Here is an 18,807-nt window from a genome sequence, read left to right on the forward strand (position 1 = left end):
CCAGCCTCCACCGCTGGCTTGTGCCCCCCCAGGCTGTTGGAACCTGAGGGGGCCCCAGCGCATCAGGTCTCTGAGCCGTCACGGCCATCCCTACCCCTAACGTGGGCCCCATCTCATCTACCCAAACCCACTTGCCTCGGGGTCCCTTGGCCCCTCGACCATACCCAGGACCTGCATCGCCCACCAACAAGGGGGCTGGTGGTCCAGCCCCCCTCTTCCACCCCCCTACACCCCCATCCCTGGCTGCACACAAAACCTGCCACCTCAACTCAGTCTCCTGAATAATGTGACGTTGGTCGCGTATTTTCTCCTCCAGGGACATGTCTGTCCACCTGGGCAGCATGGGCAGGAACTGCTGCTCATTAGACCTCCATGTCCCGGCCCCCAAAGGGCCTGGCACGCTGTCCCTGGCTGCTTCCCCCTGTGTCTGCTTGTAGCTAGCCTTACCTGCCCCCCTGCCACCCTGTGGGGCAGGTTCCCTAACACCACCCCTGGAGAGGTCGATGGGCACATCTTCCCCAAACCTCTCCCCCTCCCCCTCTGACTCACTACCCGAGAGCATGAGTTGAAAATCCTCGGCCACGGGCTCATCCCTGTCTGTGCCTTCCTCCCCCCCTTCTAATTATCTAGCGCATATGCCCCGGCCTCAGCATCCCTGCCCTTCTGACCCTGCAACTGTGAAAAGCCAGGTGAATCCGCAGAGACCGCCACCTCCGCCACGCGCTGCTGTGGTGGAACACTCACGCCCCTCCCCCGGTCCTGGCAGTGCAAGGGGTGCGACTGCATCTCCCTGCAAGCGCGGAGACAGGCTCTTCTGCCGCCCTCCGCGCTTCCCTGTCTCACCCTGCACAAGGCCCCGGCCCCGCCCAGACATACCTCGATGTGGTGGTGGCGGCTCCTCCTGGCACCCCACCACCACTGCAGCAACCCCAGCAGACGCCGATCGAGGCATACGGGCCATCCCGACCCACGCCTCCTCCAAGACCCTGGGCTGCAGGAGATCCGCTCTCCCCGCATGGCCCAGGACCTGCAGAGCAGTGCGGACCGCCTCTGGTGCTGCCATCGTCTTCTCGTGAAGCGGTGCTCACACTTGTGGACAATCGGGTAAATGCTGCCTGAATACGATGCACCAGGACACCGGCTGCAATGTTGCAAACCGCTCAACCAACAATTTGGGCGTACGAATCCTAACTCGCCCTAACTACGCTAACAATTTAAAAACTAGACCCTTCCCTAATGGCGCTGAGGGCAGGAAGAGGCTGAAAACTCCTCCCCTGCCCTCCTTATACCCTAATCCTAACCCCACCCTTAACCCAACCCCCTAACCGTAACCTCAGCTCTGTCCTTCCGGTCTTGCGCGAAAACCCCGGGGAAGACTGGTCTGCCGACCCTACTTCTACCGGGGGCCAAATTCAGGCTCGTTAGTCCGATTGTTTAAGTTGAAATGAGCCAGGGCTACAGTTCTACAATGAATTATGCCTGCAGCTTCACACGTGCACTTTTAATTGCGCAAAGTGTCATGCGCACGAGAATGACCAGCCGCGCAACGTTTAATTTATGATGAGGCAGCCGCCGAGCGTAACGTAAGTTACGTAACTCCCAGCATCCGAGATGGATCAGATGTGTGGAGTGCAAAGTGGCTGCTGGCTCCGCGGCTGCGGAGGAAACCCCTGGAGCGTGAGGCCCCCCGCACCACGGGGGCTGCTGGGGGCCTGTGTTACGCCCCTGCTCTGAAGTGACAAAACCAGTATACAGAGCTGTCATCTGAACATGTCAACGAAAGTAAAACTTGCCTCTGCACACAGACCTGTCCCATTTCAGTAGGGCAAGCTTAGAATTGGGGTCCTGTGTCTGCAGGGTGTGGCAGGGCTCAAGTTCTGGGGCTGTGATGTTTTGGGAGTTCAGGGTAGGATGCCACGGGCGGGGAAGCGGTGTTGATGTTGGTTGTGGGACAATGGTGTTTGGGGGTGGTATGGCATTGTGCAGGCTGCCTATGGTGGGGACAGCAGCCTTCTTCTTCTGTTCTCAGCTTGGTCTAGGATTTAGAGAGTTATCACAAAGGTATATATAGCAACATGAACCTATGCTTTAGTTTAAAAAAGTCAATGCACAGCACAGTAATAACTTAGAGAATAGTTAGCATTTTTAAAGCTCAAAGCTGAGCAAAACTAATGAGTTTGACTAAAACAAAGTACCATGGAAGGTTTTCCGGCAGAATATCTATAGGGAAAAATGTTGTCTGACATACATTTTGTGGCGTATGTGTCCTTTAAAACAATATCGCTCCACTTGATGTAGAGTTTCTATTACAAAATCCAATGGCGTGAGATTTTAGTTTTTAGGTCTTGATACTGCGCAGGGTGCTACGGCTGTGCTGTAGAAAGGCAATTCTGTGCCACAATTTTTGCCTTTTAATGACACAAAATGTACTAATCCAGGCGGCAGTAGCCTGGAAGGCTTTACTTTGTCCTGTCTAAGGTTTAGCAAGTTCTGTAAACGTAACTATGTCTTCAACTACCTTTAACATTACTGCCTGGCTGTTACTTTCTTAACATTAACGGTGTCCTGAAAGGTTACTAATAAAATTACAAATAACTTCACGAAGGGCCCCGGGATGACTGTGGTTTGCAAATGCATTTTCTGAGCCCACCAGGTGCCTAGTGGAGCTGTTCAACTCTTTCTAACAATAAAAAAAATATATAATCAAAGACTGATCTATGACTATGAGAAGAAAGAACGACCAACCAGCGTCATATCCAGGCACCGAAATGTTTTCTCTCTTTTTTGTTCTCCAGGAAATGCCTTCTCGTGCCAACAATGTGTTAGCAATACTGCTTCGACCTGCACAGGGACTTCACAGACCTGCACTTCCCCAGCTAACACCTGCACTTCTCTGCTCACCGAGAGCAGCGCTGGTAAGTTTCCATTTACAAAATGAACTAGTCGCTTGTGTCACCGGTGGGTGGCGCTACATGTGAACTTTGAGGCTGGAAGTCTGACTCTGTCACGGTAGATGGTCCAGAGGTGAACTGGGATGAAAGTGTCTGGCGTGAGTCCCCAAAGGAGGTTCTACAGGGGGCTTGTCTGAGTGCTCAGAGGCGCAAGAGGAAGCAACGTGACCCTAATTCCGACTCTAGTTACGCCAAACATGACACCGAGGAGAAAAATATGGCTCCGTGTAATGTTTGTGGGGAAAGCGCCATCACATGGCATCCAATTTATTTACCACTGCCGTTTCTCTGCACCTGTGACACCATTTACTTCTTTCAGAAATGCTTCTGTCAATTTTTTAAAAGAGTAAATAAAGCGACTTGCTGATTAGCCAGGTCAGGCACTGGGCATTTTCCCAGGAGCCCGGGAGGCTGGTTTTGATCAGGTGCGGCTGCTGCTGCTTTCTCGACTCTCTAGGCCCCAGGATGCAGGGTGTATGTTCAGGTTGTGGGTTGGGGTATTACATCCCCCTAATAAAGGTATCTTCTGAAAAATAGTCGGGAATTGGAGGCACTTTACTTGCCTGGATCAAATCATTTCTGGCTGTTCTTGGGAATACGCTGTCAATCATGGAGTTCCGCAGGGATCGACGCTGAGCCCCACGCTTTTTAATATCTATCTACAACCCCTTGCGGCAGTGGCAAAAAACCAAGGACTGTCATTAGTATCTTATGCTGATGACAATCAGCTGGTTATCTCCTCCAACAACTGCCACCATTCCCTAATCAACTCCTAGGAGGATATACTGGCTGTAGCAGACTGGATGTCAGCCAATTTTCTGCAGCTTAATGCCAGCAAATCCGAAATCTTGTTGTTAAGTAAAGATACCCATTTATGGACAGACTAATGGTGGCCGGACACGCTGGGGTCTGCGCTTTCTCCCAAGAAGATTGTAAAAAATCTGGGCGTATGGGTGGACAGTGCCTTGTCCTTCGAAGCCCAAACAAAAGCGGTGGCAGGGGTCTGTTTTGGAGTTCTACGCAGACTTAAGCATCTGTTAGGGTTTTCGACCCACAAACACGCCAGATCATTATCCAATCTACGATCTTGTCCAGATTGGAATATTCAAGTCAAGTCAAAGTATGCTTTATTCGAAGGATATTCATAAAAGCAAGATACAATATACAATAACAGTTCATTACATACATTAAAATACTATTAAATACAATACATTTCGATACTACATACTTTAACAAAATCTGATTAAATTACATCCATAAGGGAGACATTATTTCATTTGGCAGCAGTGCTGTTCAAATCACATGCGGGTTGACATAATTGAAGCCCTGGGTTAGACATTCCGCGATAATAACAGTGGATACTTGTTGTTAAAACAATGATATTTAAATAATTAAAAGTTTTAAAACAGATTACATACGATAAAATGCTAAGAATTAGCAGGGGGGGGAATAGTAAAAGGACTAGCAGTCTCCCCCGGTTCAAGAGAATAGTCAATTGACTAGCAGTCTCAATCTAATCATCCACGCCCATCCTAGATACTTTGCAGTGGCAATTGAAATCCAAGGCAATGTGCTGGTGCATATAATGCGTAGAGCAACAGTGCCACTAGTAGTTCCTAGATTTTTGCACATTGGAGTAAGCCATATACGCCGTGGAGCTGCATAGATTTCACAAGAAAACAAAAAATGACCAATAGTTTCATTTTTTGTACCACAGGCAGGACAAACAGCACTATTTCCCGCTTCCCATTTTACTGTTAATGATCTAAGGGGAAGTGCTCCAGCTCTTAGTTGGAAGAGGAGCTTCCTATCTCTTGGCTTGGTTATGATATCCCAATAAGGCTCAAGATGGGGGTACATCTTGGCCTCTAGGTACTCTCTAGTCATGTTACCAACACTTGGGCTACACCAGTTCCGCTGGGCAACCTTCTCCCAATAAATGATCTTGATCGTACTTTTAGAAGGGAAGGTTGCTCCTGCAGGATCTTCCCAAAGTGTGCTCAAACCAAGCTCAAGCAAGGATGCCCTAAGCGCTTTTAGCCAGCCTATTTTATGGTGAAGGTCAGTTCTTATGATGTCTAGAAAGCCCCCGGCATAGTGAGAAAGCGCAGGCGTGGTCCATAACCTGCGCCAGTACAATATTGGGCGGAGCCGTGCCATATCTACAATGGCTCTTCTACCCAAGTCATACTTAAGGGGCAGCAGCGGGGTGCTTTTGGGAACGCCTGTAATGGCCCTAAAAAATATATTCTCTGCAAGTTGAAGAGCCGGCATTTTTTCAAACCCCCACAACTCGGCACCATAAAGTACAGAACCCAGTGCTTTAGCTTCATAAACCTGTAAAACAGGTTTCACAGGTTTAGTGAATGATTTTCGGTGTTCTGAGCTGATTGCGCCTGCCAATTGCCTATGTTTGATTGTTGCAATTTCAATATGGTGCCGCCAGGCCTGCGCATTGGATATATGCATACCCAAATAAGTAAAATTGTTAACTACCTCCAACGGACGATTGTTTAAAGTAATTTTTGTCTTAAAACTACGATGGGGATTAAAAGTCATCAGCTTCGTTTTTGTAATGTTTACTTCGAGGCCATACTCTTTACAAAATTGGTCAAAGATTGACAAAGCACACTGCAATCCACTTGGTGTTTTAGCTAAGATGAGTGTGTCATCCGCGAACATTAAAATAGGAATTTTAATACCATCTAAAAAAGGAGCATCCACTTGGGCGGAAGTCATACGTGCTACAACATCATTGATGTAAAGTGTAAAAAGGACTGGGGCCATCGAACATACCTGTCTAACCCCCCTCTCTACTGGAAAATCTGAGGTAACTGAGCCTAAGCCACCCCACTGTATTCTTGCATAATTTGATTCATGGAGTCTCATTATCATAGATAACAAATCATTTGGGATGCCCTGCTTCTGTAAAACCGACCATAGCTTTAGTCGAGGGACCAGATCAAAAGCGGCCCTTAGATCGACAAAGGCCGCATACAAGCTTCCTTTGCCGAGCACCACCGTCCTCCATTGAATCATAGTAAAACGAAAGACCTGGTCCACCGTACTTGTGGATCGTCGAAAGCCAGCCTGGAAGGTTGAAAGGGCCTTGGTCTCTTCCGCCCAATCCAGGAGCCTATTGACGATCACACGCCCCACTACCTTTTGGATGGTATCTATAAGGCTTATAGGGCGGTAATTACCTGGCAATGATCGATCTCCTTTCTTGAAAATGGGGATAATCACTGCTCCCTTCCAGGATTTTGGTACTGATGCACCCAAGGCAATGGCATTAATAAGATGGTGGATATATGAGCACCAGCGCTCTTTATCGTTAACAAATAGATCCGCTGGCACACCATCAAGGCCAGGGGCTCGTCCGCAGGCAACTGCATCCAGAGCCGTCATGATTTCACTAGGACAAAAAGGATTTTCTTTTGGGAGGTCTACACAGATTATCTCATGCCGTTCGGTAGTATTAAAAACAGCATATTGGTTTTTAAAAAACTTTACCCATTCGGTTTCAGGGACATTGTTTTGAGGGGATTCAGGACCACCTGATTTTCCCCATCTGACAATGTGCCAGAACTGTCGAGAATCCTTGCTATCGCTAGCTGCCTTTAGCTCAATCCAGTGTTGCTCATCCCAAGCTTGTTTTGCCTTCACAATACTGGTTTTATAATTTTTCCTGGCAACTTGGATTAAAGCTATTTGCCCTCCCTTAATAGCATTACCCAGTGCGAATCTACACTCCCTGCATTCAGCGTTGTACCATTTAGCTAGCTTTGGGACCCTATCACCTTTGTCTTTGACAGGCTTAAGGAAGTAGCCCTTGATTATATCAAAAAGGGAATTATGAATTCCTTCAACCCTGTCCAGGCCATTGCTCAGTGTGTTACAATCCTCTAGGTCTAATATGGCTTGGTCAACATGGCTATTCATACTAACAATAGCCTGTTGATTGATTGCTACCTTTTCCCAGCGTAGCCTCCTCATGTTGTTGGTGGGAACAATCCGGGGTGGTACGAGCACAGGAAGTCCCACAGGCAAGCCAGTGTGTGGCCACCACTTGTGTGACAGGCACAAAGGATTATGGTCACTCTCCAACCTTCCATCCACATACATATTACAAATAGATGGCCATAGCTTTAGGCTACATAACAGATAATCAATTCTGCTATTGTGCCTACCGTTGTCAAATGTGCTTGCACCTTTTCTATCTCCACTAGTCCTGCCATTCAGTGCTCTTAGCCCCTTACCATAACATAAAGCATTTAAACCAATGATATCAGCGGACCATCGCACTATTGGAGGCAACTCTAGTTTAGGCACGCCCCATAGTCGATCCTCCTCTTCTCCAAACAAATCATCATTGCTAATCAAGGGTTCAAATGTACTATTAAGATCGCCCGCAATGATAATATTGTTGGTCGACGAGTGTATGTCAATGAGGCTATCCAGATCTTCTAGTACCTCTGACCTCCCATTCTTCTTCCTCCGGACATATACATTATAAATGTCTACACTACCCAGCTTTTCTAAGTCTATTCTGATTAGTTGGATATCCCTACTTCTTGTGTCAAGAACTTTATTGCCCAATTTTAAAGTTTGACGAACCCATACTACTAGGCCCCCCATAGGTCTACCCCTTGGGCCTTTTACCGCAGGGACAAAATAATTCAAATAGCCCTGCATAAAACATGCTTCACAGGCCCAAGTTTCCTGGAATATGCAAAGGTCAAATTTATTAACAAAGCTCATCCATTCTGGTGATTCCATTTTGGAGGTCAACCCAGCAATATTCCATGAAAATAGGGTGCCTACTGATTCCTGGATGATAACCCTAGCATTATCTGGAGCAGGCGGAGCAAGATCGACCAAATGCTCATGGGGATATTCTACCTCTACTGGAGATGATGCAGTACTGGACTCATTATGATGCAAACTTGTATTTGTCTCGGGCGCCGCAAGTAGTGCTCTCGTAGACTCATGATTATTGAGTCAATCAACATCCTCCAAGCTGTCTAACACCTCAAATCTGTTTCTCAAGGGGATCATAAGTTTATGTTGAATATTGGATGAATCCCCCATCACGGAGGTGACAGCTAAATTTGGTCTTGGAAAAAAGTAGGTGAGTTCCCAAGTTGTGATCGAGGAACTCCTATACAGCGTTTGCCAATTCAAAATATGAGCAACAGCTCTTGGGTCCCTGAAGTTGATGAGGATAACATCCCCATGTATAGTTTTTGAAGTGTTACCCAACCAGGGCAGGCGTCTTACATGTAAAATTTCCCCATTAATATAAGAAGGAAGAGGGCGATTTTGGCCTAGCCAATGGATAACTTTGTTTTTTAGTTGATGGTATCCTTCTACAACATCCGATTTTAACATAGGAACCCCTGCAAGCACAACTACCAGGGGGACTGCCTCTGGTGGTAAGTTAATAGACAACGGACCTCGTGGTTTAATCGAGGGATCTGTGTTGTGCCCCGGTTTGACAAACAAATGACCCTCGTTCTTTGGGGTATTTACAGCACAGGTCATAGCCCTAGCCGTGGTTGTGCAAGATGGTTTAGAGGTAATGGTACTATCTGAATGGCTAACCCCTCCCTTACTTATTGATGTAATCAATTGAGTCGCTTGTTCTTCTGGGGATGAACTAGAAGAAACTGTAGCAGAAGCCAAAGCGGTGGATGGTATTTGTGAAGGGACAGATGTGATCATATTTTGTTCCATCTTGTTTCCCACTAAAGATTCAACTTTCGCTAACCTTTCTTCAATGTTCTTTAGACTTTCTACAATTGGCAACATACGTTTTTCCATCAATTTGCCAATTTCATCCAGTAACTCACCATTAGTGCCAACTTAATTCAAGCAAGATGCAATACTGCCAGTAGGAGGTTGTTTCGGTGTACGGGGGGTAGCATTTTCCCCAGAACAGGTAGCAGTAGAATTACTTTTAGAAATGTTATCACATTTGCTTTTACGTAACTCAGAAACTATCTTCCTTCTTTTCCTGGGCAATGGACCGGTCAGCGTGGTCTGACTATATATGATATCATTAGTAGGTAACGACTCAGTAGCTTGGGGTGATGACTCATGTTGGACATCCAAGATATTATTTGAGTCATCGGGGGGAGGGATAGGGGAAAGAAGAATAGGTAAGGCCATATCAATACTTTGTTCGTGCACAATAGACGTAACAGGGCTCCTAGTAGAGTCGTTAATACCCAAGGGTAGCATGGAATCCTGGAAAGAAGAAACCTCAATGTCCGTACATGGAGCCTCAGGAAATGGCGAGGCTGATGCCATATTTTTTATGAGTTCTATTGAACAACGGCGTCTAGCCCTAAGTTCTGCAAGAACAACCTCCCGGGCAGAGTCAGTATTAAGTTTCTTAAAGTAACTATCAAGAGTTCCCTTTTTCATCTGCTCACTCATGGCGTAGAGATATCACTATTCACCAGAGACAGTACAGGACTCAGTAAAGTTTGTGCCAACACCCAGCTGATTTCTGCAGAATTAGTAGTAGTGACCACACATACCAGTTCTGGTGTATTGTCTCCAATTCAAAGAGTTAATGGGGTGGGCCCGACCCGGCCTCCTCTGGCCTCTGAGGGCCACAGAGGGCCCGCCCTTTGCCCGGGCTTAGCCCGGCGTCGCCCGCGCGCGTCCCGCGACGCGGAGGTAGCCTCTGCCTTTTGAGCGCCTCCGGGCGCGAAGACAAGCGGAAGTGGCCGCTAGGCAGCCTGGGAGCTGTAGTCTCCCCCTGTCACGGGCGCGATAGCGTTGGGCGCCGACAGAGGGGACGAACAGCGTGGGCACCCCAGCAGCGGCAGAGCAACAAACAAATCTTCAGCAGGACCTCCGGTGAGTGAAAGCGACTGGTATTGCACCCCCGCTCCACCGAGGGAGCCTCTGCCTTTTGAGCGCCTCCGGGCGCGAAGACAAGCGGAAGTGGCCGCTAGGCAGCCTGGGAGCTGTAGTCTCCCCCTGTCACGGGCGCGATAGCGTTGGGCGCCGACAGAGGGGACGAACAGCGTGGGCACCCCAGCAGCGGCAGAGCAACAAACAAATCTTCAGCAGGACCTCCGGTGAGTGAAAGCGACTGGTATTGCACCCCCGCTCCACCGAGGGAGCCTCTGCCTTTTGAGCGCCTCCGGGCGCGAAGACAAGCGGAAGTGGCCGCTAGGCAGCCTGGGAGCTGTAGTCTCCCTCTGTCACGGGCGCGATAGCGTTGGGCGCCGACAGAGGGGACGAACAGCGTGGGCACCCCAGCAGCGGCAGAGCAACAAACAAATCTTCAGCAGGACCTCCGGTGAGTGAAAGCGACTGGTATTGGAATATTGTAACTCCTTGTATCTTGGCACCAACAAATAAGGGATACAGCGCTTGTAGAGGATTCAAAAAACGGCAGCGGGCACTCTCTTTGCACTCCCTATATCTTGTCAAGTATCGAAACTCATCCCCAAATTACAGTGGCTGCCAGTGGACAAGAGAAGTCATTTCAGGACCCTCTGCTTTGGCCACAAAGTTTTCATCCACCAAGCGCCTCCTAGTCTATCTGATCTTCTCTTGCCGTATACACGGCGCCGCACTCTCCGCTCAGCGGATCTACACCTCGCATAAGTCCCCCGAGTTAAAAGAGCAAGAGCTGGGGGATGCTTTTTCAGGGCTATGGCAGCACTCTGGAACTCCCTACCTGCGACTATCAGGAGTATTCAGAATCATCTGGCTTTTAGAATGGCCATAAAAACCTGGCTCTTCCCGGTCTAGTCCCTGCCTCCCGTTTTCTTTCCACCCTGCAAGGTTATGTCTGGATTTTAGCGCTGGGATGCCCCGTTGCTGGGGCAGCCATGCGCTTTACAAATCTAATAACATAACATAACATCCCGCTGGTTTGAGGTGACCTGAAATTGTTCAAAATGTCAAGCTCGTTTGACTGTAATGGTTAGTAATCATATATAATCAAAAAGTGGTATAAAGGAATAAATATACAAATTATTTTTAGATAGAGCACAATAAGTTACTCTGTCCCTAGTTTATTAATCTAGATAGATTTTATCAGAACATTTTTACATTCTACATAGAATATGGCATATAATCAGGAAGGAAACAACAATACAAATATACACATCAATTGTACATACACTATAACCTAACATATAAAAGAAAGGAAACAATTTGTACATACAAACTAACCCCTAATAATCACAAATCATTTCTACTAGTGTCCTCCTAATAGTTCTGGACGGACCACTGGGAGATAGTCTAAAGCTGTAATATCATGGTGTGGTATCTAGCAGCGTGCGGCCCATGCCGTGCGCGCGTTGCTCGTGCCGGCTTGGTGCTTGCAGCTGAGCTATGGCTGCTGGCAGCCAGCTCACTGCTACATTATATCTGATTATTTATCGTGGTGCTGCTCTGAGACAGCCTGGTTTAATGGTAGGGCCCAATGGCTCTTACCGCCTCAGCCTGGGTGGGGCCCAGTAAGAGTAAGCTGATTCAGCTTAAACGTCTAGCACCGCGGGGTGGCGTCACGTCCTGCTGCTGAAGGCGGGGTGTTTGTTATGGTAGTAAACGGGCGGTTACTAGTCAAGGAGGTGGCACTTCAGTCATGGCGCTCTGCTCGCAGTGCTACCCCAGCCTGCTTCTCGCACCGGCATGGGCTGCTGCGTGCAGTTAAATATCGTATGCGACCCACGATGATTTCAATTATAGCCGATCCTCATGTCACTGAGGCATTGACCCACAATTACAGTGGCCGCCCAGGAACACAACACAAACAAAGAAAGAGGTGAGGTTGTCTTATAGTCACCTATGAATTACTTGTGAACTGTGCCCCTAACTTAAACATTGTTGCTTCTGAAAGGCCTAACTGCTGCCTTTGTTTGGTGCTGCTCCATTGTGGGCTTCAGCGGGCAGAGTCTTCAGGATTTCTGAGGGCATCAGGATGCCAGAAAATGGCTCTGCACATCAAATACATCCTGGTGGTTTAACCGTGGCGTGAGGGTATGAAGCGACAGCCAGCGTGAGGGTTTTGGGGTTGCCCGAAATATGCAGAGGCTTTATGGCCTGTCCAATCACTGTGTCTGCTTTGGTGTGTTATTAGTGGTGTCTTGCATGAGGGTGAGTCATATAGAACACTCACTGTACAGCAGCAGACTCACCGAAGACAGCCCTGGACTAAGGAGGCGGGTGCTTCCATGGCACCCAGCCTAAACCTGCCACACAGAGTCCACTGCAGGCTCATGGTTCCCAGGCTCGCAATACTAAACCTCCGCACCTCACAGTGTCTCTAGCCCCTTGCCATGGTCAAAACAGCTGTAGGTCCAAGCTAGTACATCCATGATTCTCCACTCTCTGCATTTGAGGTAGGGGTGGTACCTTGCAGGCACAGTGTCTTGGGCCACATGGCGAATTTATAAGGCTGCTGGCAGACATACCACAAGCAGATGGGGGAGAGCGCAGCACAGAGATATGCTTGTATGGCCCAAAGCAGGGTGGCATCCTGTTCATTTGACACACAAAAGGCTTGGCAGTTCTGAACAGCTGCAGTGCCTGCCCTCTGTTACTGAGTACTGCAGTCAAGCAGTCTGTGTCAGGTTACTGCCCTTTTATTTCTGGTGGTTTGCAGCAGTTTTAATATATTAATTAGACTTTCTTGTGGCTCAAATGGGTGTAACGTCTGATATTTATATGTTTCCCTTGTCTTCATTACTTGATTTTGCTCGTGTGAAAGTGTCACTCATATTCGTTGAAATGCCACTCATAATTACAAGGAAAATATGAAAATGTCCCACATAGCATTCTGAAACCTTGGCAGCTATGGATTGGGTAGGCCATGGACTTCCTCATACCTCTTCATTGAGAATGCTGGCAACATAAGGTAATTGTTTTTTATTATTATTATTGCCCCCGCCCCCTGCGTTGCCCTGCTAATTTATTTCAGCAGCAGCCACCCCTGTTAACCTTTCTCTACATAATGCAAGCTGCTGGGCAGGGCCCTTTAAAATAAGGGGGAAGGATGGTGAGTGGCCCTGCAGCAGCCAGCAGATAAGTGCTTTTGTCTGTGCTTGTGATCTCTGTTTTCTGCCCATGAATTCTGCTAGGGATGTTTTAGCTGCAGGTCATCTCTGCACTTAGTATTTCGCATAAACACAGTTAACAACTGTGACCCTCACAGGTGACAAGCAGAGCTCCACAAATCCGCCTTACACTATGTCACATTAACCTCTAAAAGCCGAGAGGAACTGAAGCTTAAATCTGTGTCATGGACAGAAAAAAGGTCTTATGCCCTTCATGTGGTAGAAGCCCCCAGCATCTTAGAACTGTTCAACAATTAATAATAGGGAGGGGTGATTGGATGAACAGTCATATTGACTGATGTCAGTAAGGAATCAAAGCAAGGAGAAGCAACAATATCTGACCTGTACTGAGAACTGGAGGGGAATCTTTTTGCTTCATATTCTTTGTTGAGAAATCAGAGGAAAAAAATATAAAAAGGGGAGGGGTCAGGAAACATGAGATGCCATTTGTGAGACAATAATACAGCACTAAATAATATAATACAAAATGAAACAAAATACTGGCAACATGAATAATATGCTGCGTTCCCGCGGAACAGGGACCCTTGAAGGGCAAGCAAGAGCAACATTAAGGAGGGCTTGTGGATCCACAATTGCATACAAAAGAATCAATGGGATGAGTGGAATGGACCGAAAGGAGGAAGAAAACATGACAGAAGAGAACACAGGGGAAAAGAACAAACAAGTAGGGAGTCCATACTTGCATACACACTCACACCTCTGGGGGACGAAGAGGGGAGGGGAAAGAACTATAGTGAAAGGGAAGCGAGAGAGAAGAAGGAATTAGATGGAGATGGAAAAAGACAAGAAATAAGAAGGAAGAGAGAATTGGAGAAGGGGGAAACAAGAGGGAATGGAAGAGCAAGTAAAATAGGCATGCATCTCCACGGGCATGCCCAGGTGTCAAGCGATGACAGTGTGGTACAATTTACCAGCCAACCCGTTAGGGATGTGTGTGCATGTAGTTAAGCACTATTGGGCGGTGTACTGGAGGAAGGGTGCCGAGATGTGAAGAAAGGCCTATATCCTGGCCTGGAAGTTGTAGATGACCTCATAGGAGGCCTTTTTGGCACATCAACGAGAACCATTCTTCATGGGAAGAAGGGGTTGGGGAATGCCAGTGGCAAAGAATGCACATCTTAGCCCTAGCGAGTGACGTATGCAAGATACAGCTCTGTAGACAGGAGAGGTTCGCAGAACCCGCGAGGTCATGTAGATGGATCAGGGGGTGAGACAGAGGAGTCACGACTGAAAGAATCTCACTCATGGGAATGCCCCTTGCATAACAGAAAGAATGTTTCGAGGGGCAGTCACAGAGGACATGCAGCAGGTCATAGTGGTCATGGGAGCAGCACCAGCAATTTAGGTAAGGTAACAGGCCCACTTCTCGCAACTTCATGGGAGTCCAGTGCCAGTCATGCAGTGATTTAAAAAGGCAAAACTTCAGTTGTGCCTCTCGGGCCCAGCAATCAGGAACCTTCAGGAATTCAGCCCAATCCTCCGCTTCATATTCCATCTGGAGTCTGGTTTGCCATGTGGTGCGGCGGCTTCTGAGGTAAGGCAGGGAGAAAAAGGGAGGCTTAAGAGGCTATCGCCTCATCACCTCACAGAAGTCGTCCCACGTCCTAAGATAGGAGACTACAGGAGACGGTTGGAGGACCTAGGATGGCATACCCAGACGACGATTGAGGAAATGCCATAGCCGCAGGTACCCCCAAGACTGGTGGGGTGAGAGGCCGAATTCCTCATGGAGCATCATGAAGGATTTAAGGGCACCTTGGTCAAGGATCTGATGGAGACTGCTGATGTCCACTGAGCACCACGCCTCCCAGTCCAACATCTCGCCACCTATGCGTAGGCTAGAGTTGACCCTGAGTGGTGCGTTGTCGTGGAGAAGGGGGTCCACACCAAAGAGGAGGTGGGCCCCTCGCCATAATTATTACTATGACTTGCAGCATCAGGTTGGCAGAGCCTGACATGGGCATGCCACCCTTGTAGAGTGGGTGTAATCCCTGCAGTCAATACAGCAGTATATGGTCCTGGACAGCAGCCGGACGGACATCCGATCAAGACTTCATTTGTCCCAGTCCCTTCAGCCTTGATGCAGGGTTACCCAAGACTGGGGAGGAAGGGATGAGAGAATCAGAGAAGGTAGGCAGTGGCTACATCCTACATCCCATTGGCTAATGGTGGCAAGTCAGGCGTGCACCCTTTTCACCAGACCCTCTGGATTCATGTGGATTTTGGCAGCTTGGGAAAGACCTGCAGGGAAAATGAAAGCATTCATGTGGTGTTTGGCAGCTTGGAAAGGACTCGCAGAGAAAACTAAAACACTCCTAAGAGTGGCAACACACTGGACCAAGAGATGGTGCAGGGAAAGCTAAGGAACTGGTCATGGGACTTGAGGAGAGCTAATCATCATCTCATAAGAGGCACCCTGTGCACAGGCCCAGTAACATAAATTATTTTTGAACAATGATATTAAAGGTTATGTTATGTTAAAAGGATTTATACAGCGCATGGCTGCCCCAGCGACAGGGCGTCCCAGTGCTACCCAGGTACAAGTTGCCAAAGACAAGCAGAGGGAGAGACTCTTTACGAACATAACTTTCTCGTAGTAGGTCTGAATCCTTTGAGGAAGGTCATTAAAAGAAGAAAGAGCTAAAAACTGTACTTTTTTTGTTTAATACATTTTATTTGGTTTTCCTGATGCAATATGGGCTGTAGCCCTACAAGTACCATCAGAAAACAAAATGAGTCAGGAGTACCATAGCATTTAAGCAATTGTAACTCCTACAGAACCTGCAGGTCAAAAATTATAAACACGGTGCAGACAGTTCTAGACCCCAGTGGTTGCATAAATGTTACATACGTACAAAGGCAGACTATTACATGACACGGAATGATACGTTCAATAAACATTTGTATGAGTGGTGATTTCTATCAGGGTGTCAGGAATCCCCTCCCGCACATGGATTCCCTCCCACGATGCCACTTCCAAGAACCTGGTGCGCTTGGAGGAGAGCGGACTACAACTCCCAGAATGCCCTCCGGCAACAATTGCCTTATGCAACTCAAGAGTTCTGGTTACATAACACCAAGGGTAACGCCTAGTTTTCATGTTATGCAACTCAAGAGTTCTGGTTACATAACACCAAGGGTAACGCCTAGTTTTCATGTTATGCTACTCAAGAGTCATGGTTATACAACGCCGAGAGTACTACTTAAGGAGAAGATCACTGGGACTCGGCGTCGGATATTCTGATCTTTGCAGGAGTACCTGGTTGAGGTACACGGACCCGTTGGTGAGTTGAGCGGCGGAAGGAACATTCTAAGGAGCGGAGGAGAGGTGCTGGCGTGTGCTTCCTGCCCGTGTCCTGTCCCGTTCTGAGAGCCGTATTCAACGTCATTGGGCACAAGTTCCGTTGGTAGAGCCGAAGCTCCCAACGGCCTGACAATTTGGAGAAAACGAGGTTGGTGCGAGCCGAAGCTCCCAACCCTCGATCCTTGGGTAAACACACGCTTATAGCTAAGACGTTATCCAGGAGGTGTTTCCGCGTCTTAGCCATCGACACTCGTAGGAGAACTGGGATAGGTAGAGCGGCTGCTCCCATCCATTCTCTGCGCCACCTTGGGTATCATCACTTAAACCCGGATACAAGAGACGCACACTAGGAGGTGTTCCAGCGTCTTTGTGTTGTGGCAGTACTCTGGGGGATACTGGTAGAGCGGCTGTTCCCAGGTGGTAGAGAGCCCGGCCGGGTGACTCCCACGTGCCCCCCCGTAGATTCCACAACCTTGGCACTACCCTTCACAGCGGTCGAGTGGCATTGTCGGCCACTGCTTAGCACTGTGCCCTCCGTTGGAGCATACCGGGTCCGGTGTGCATGCGGAGGACGGTTAGACGAGCTGTGAATGGGTATCGTACTTTAACTGGTGATTCCAGTACCGGTATTCTTTGTTGTCTGTAGTTGTTTATCTGTTTATTAAATCATCCTTGAACCTCCATTTCTCTGGTCCGTCATCTGTTTGTCCCAACCCCGAGAAAGCCAGGACGTTACATAATATCCGACCTCTTCCATAACTATCTCCTGGTTGGGCGAACGACATGGCCACGATTGAGGATGTGTTGGCCGTCTTAGCCGCGATGCAAATCGAGCTCACCGCTTCCAGACAGGAAACAGCAGACGTTAAGGCTAGAATGGACGCTCTGCAGAACGATCCGCTACAGGCGGGTGCCTCTCACACGGCCACGGCTCCTGCGGTTGTGGTAGAGATGCCCGTAGCCATTCCTTTGGCGACACCAGAGAGGTACAGCGGAGACCCCAACACAGTGCAGCTTTTCCTCACTCAAGTAGCACTGCATCTGTCCTGCAAACCAAAGGCCTTTCCTACCAGCCAAGCCAGAGTGGCCTTTCTGATCTCGTATCTTGCTGGGAACGCGGCGCAATGGGCAGTCCCACTGGTGAGCAGGGACGACCCTATCCTATGTGATTGGGGAGCCTTCCGCGAGGAATTCTTGAAGGTGTTTGATCGAAGGGCGGACTCGTATACTGCCGATCGAGAGATGTTGGAGCTGACGCAAGGCAACAATGATCTGGTGCAGTACCTTAATACTTTTCGAAGGTTAGTGGCCGAAACCAAGTGGCCCATAGCCAAACAAACCGCGCTGTTTCACCAGGGCTTGAGCGAAGAGCTCAAAGATGTGGTAGCATAAATCGACCCCCAACCCAAGACATGTGAAGGCTTGATCAACCTGGTGCTACGGCTGGACCATAGATTGAACGAAAGAAAGGGCGATCACAAGAGGAAAGGGAAAGTGCTGCCATCGTATGTTTCGATGGGTGGCCCTGAGACCAACTCCTCCACCAGGACGGAACCCATGGACATAGGAGCTATAAGGGCGAGCCTTACAGCCACTGAAAAAGAATCATGCCGCAAGCAAGGCCTTTGCCTTTACTGCGGGAAAAAGGGGCACTATGTACGCGAGTGTCCAGCCAAGCCAAAAACCTCACGATAACGAGCAAACAAAACGGTGACAGCAGTGGTGGACGCACCGGCGGAAAACTGAGGGACTCCGGGTCTAGGGAAGGGGCATCTTGGAGTCACACCCACATCCCTTCCATGTTGAGCCCGAATCAAAAAGGGCGAAGACATTTGTTTATTACCTTACACGTAGGAGTGCAGGACCAGTGGATACCTGTGGTAGCCATGATTGATTCAGGAGCCACGGGCATGTTCATGGACTACAATGAAGCACGGAGACTGGGTCTCACTCTCCTTCCCAAACAGATACCAGAGGAGGTGTATGCAGTGGATGGGAGAAGTCTTGTGACAGGACCTATCGGACAGCACACAGGAGAAGTACCGGTGAGGTTCGGAAAACTGCATAACGAACGTATCGATTTTAGCATAATCAGAGCCCCGCAGTACGGGGTCGTTTTCGGTCTACCCGGGCTCCAAAAACATAACCCAACGGTGGATTGGCCTACGCATCACATTGAGATGACTTTCCCATTTTGTGAACAATGGTGCGGCATGCGGCAGGACCCCCACGAAGGTGAGGTAGGCGAAGGTCACACGCTCGCCACGGCAGCAGAAAAGGCCGTAAAGCTGCCCAGAGTGTATCACAGTTTCGGGGACGTCTTCGATGAAATCCGAGCGGAGGTGCTCCCTCCACATAGACCGTTCGACTGCCAAATCGACCTGGTTCCGGGGGCTAGCGTTCCCAGCGGCAGACTGTATGCGCTCACAGAACCCGAAAACGT

The 18,807-nt window shown here is 48.6% G+C and overlaps 1 protein-coding gene across 1 annotated transcript in view; it reads left to right on the plus strand.

Annotated features, from left to right (window-relative positions):
• Positions 1-18,807, plus strand: part of LOC146808882 (phospholipase A2 inhibitor and Ly6/PLAUR domain-containing protein-like) — a 228,810-nt gene that overhangs the window by 23,025 nt on the left and 186,978 nt on the right. Inside the window, exon 2 of the mRNA XM_085615693.1 lies at positions 2,796-2,915. Coding sequence (XP_085471819.1) covers positions 2,796-2,915 — 120 coding nt within the window. The remainder of the gene's footprint in view (positions 1-2,795; positions 2,916-18,807) is intronic.

Source organism: Triturus cristatus, chromosome 7 (genome assembly GCF_964204655.1).
Source record: "Triturus cristatus chromosome 7, aTriCri1.1, whole genome shotgun sequence".
Classification (NCBI taxonomy): domain Eukaryota; kingdom Metazoa; phylum Chordata; class Amphibia; order Caudata; family Salamandridae; genus Triturus; species Triturus cristatus.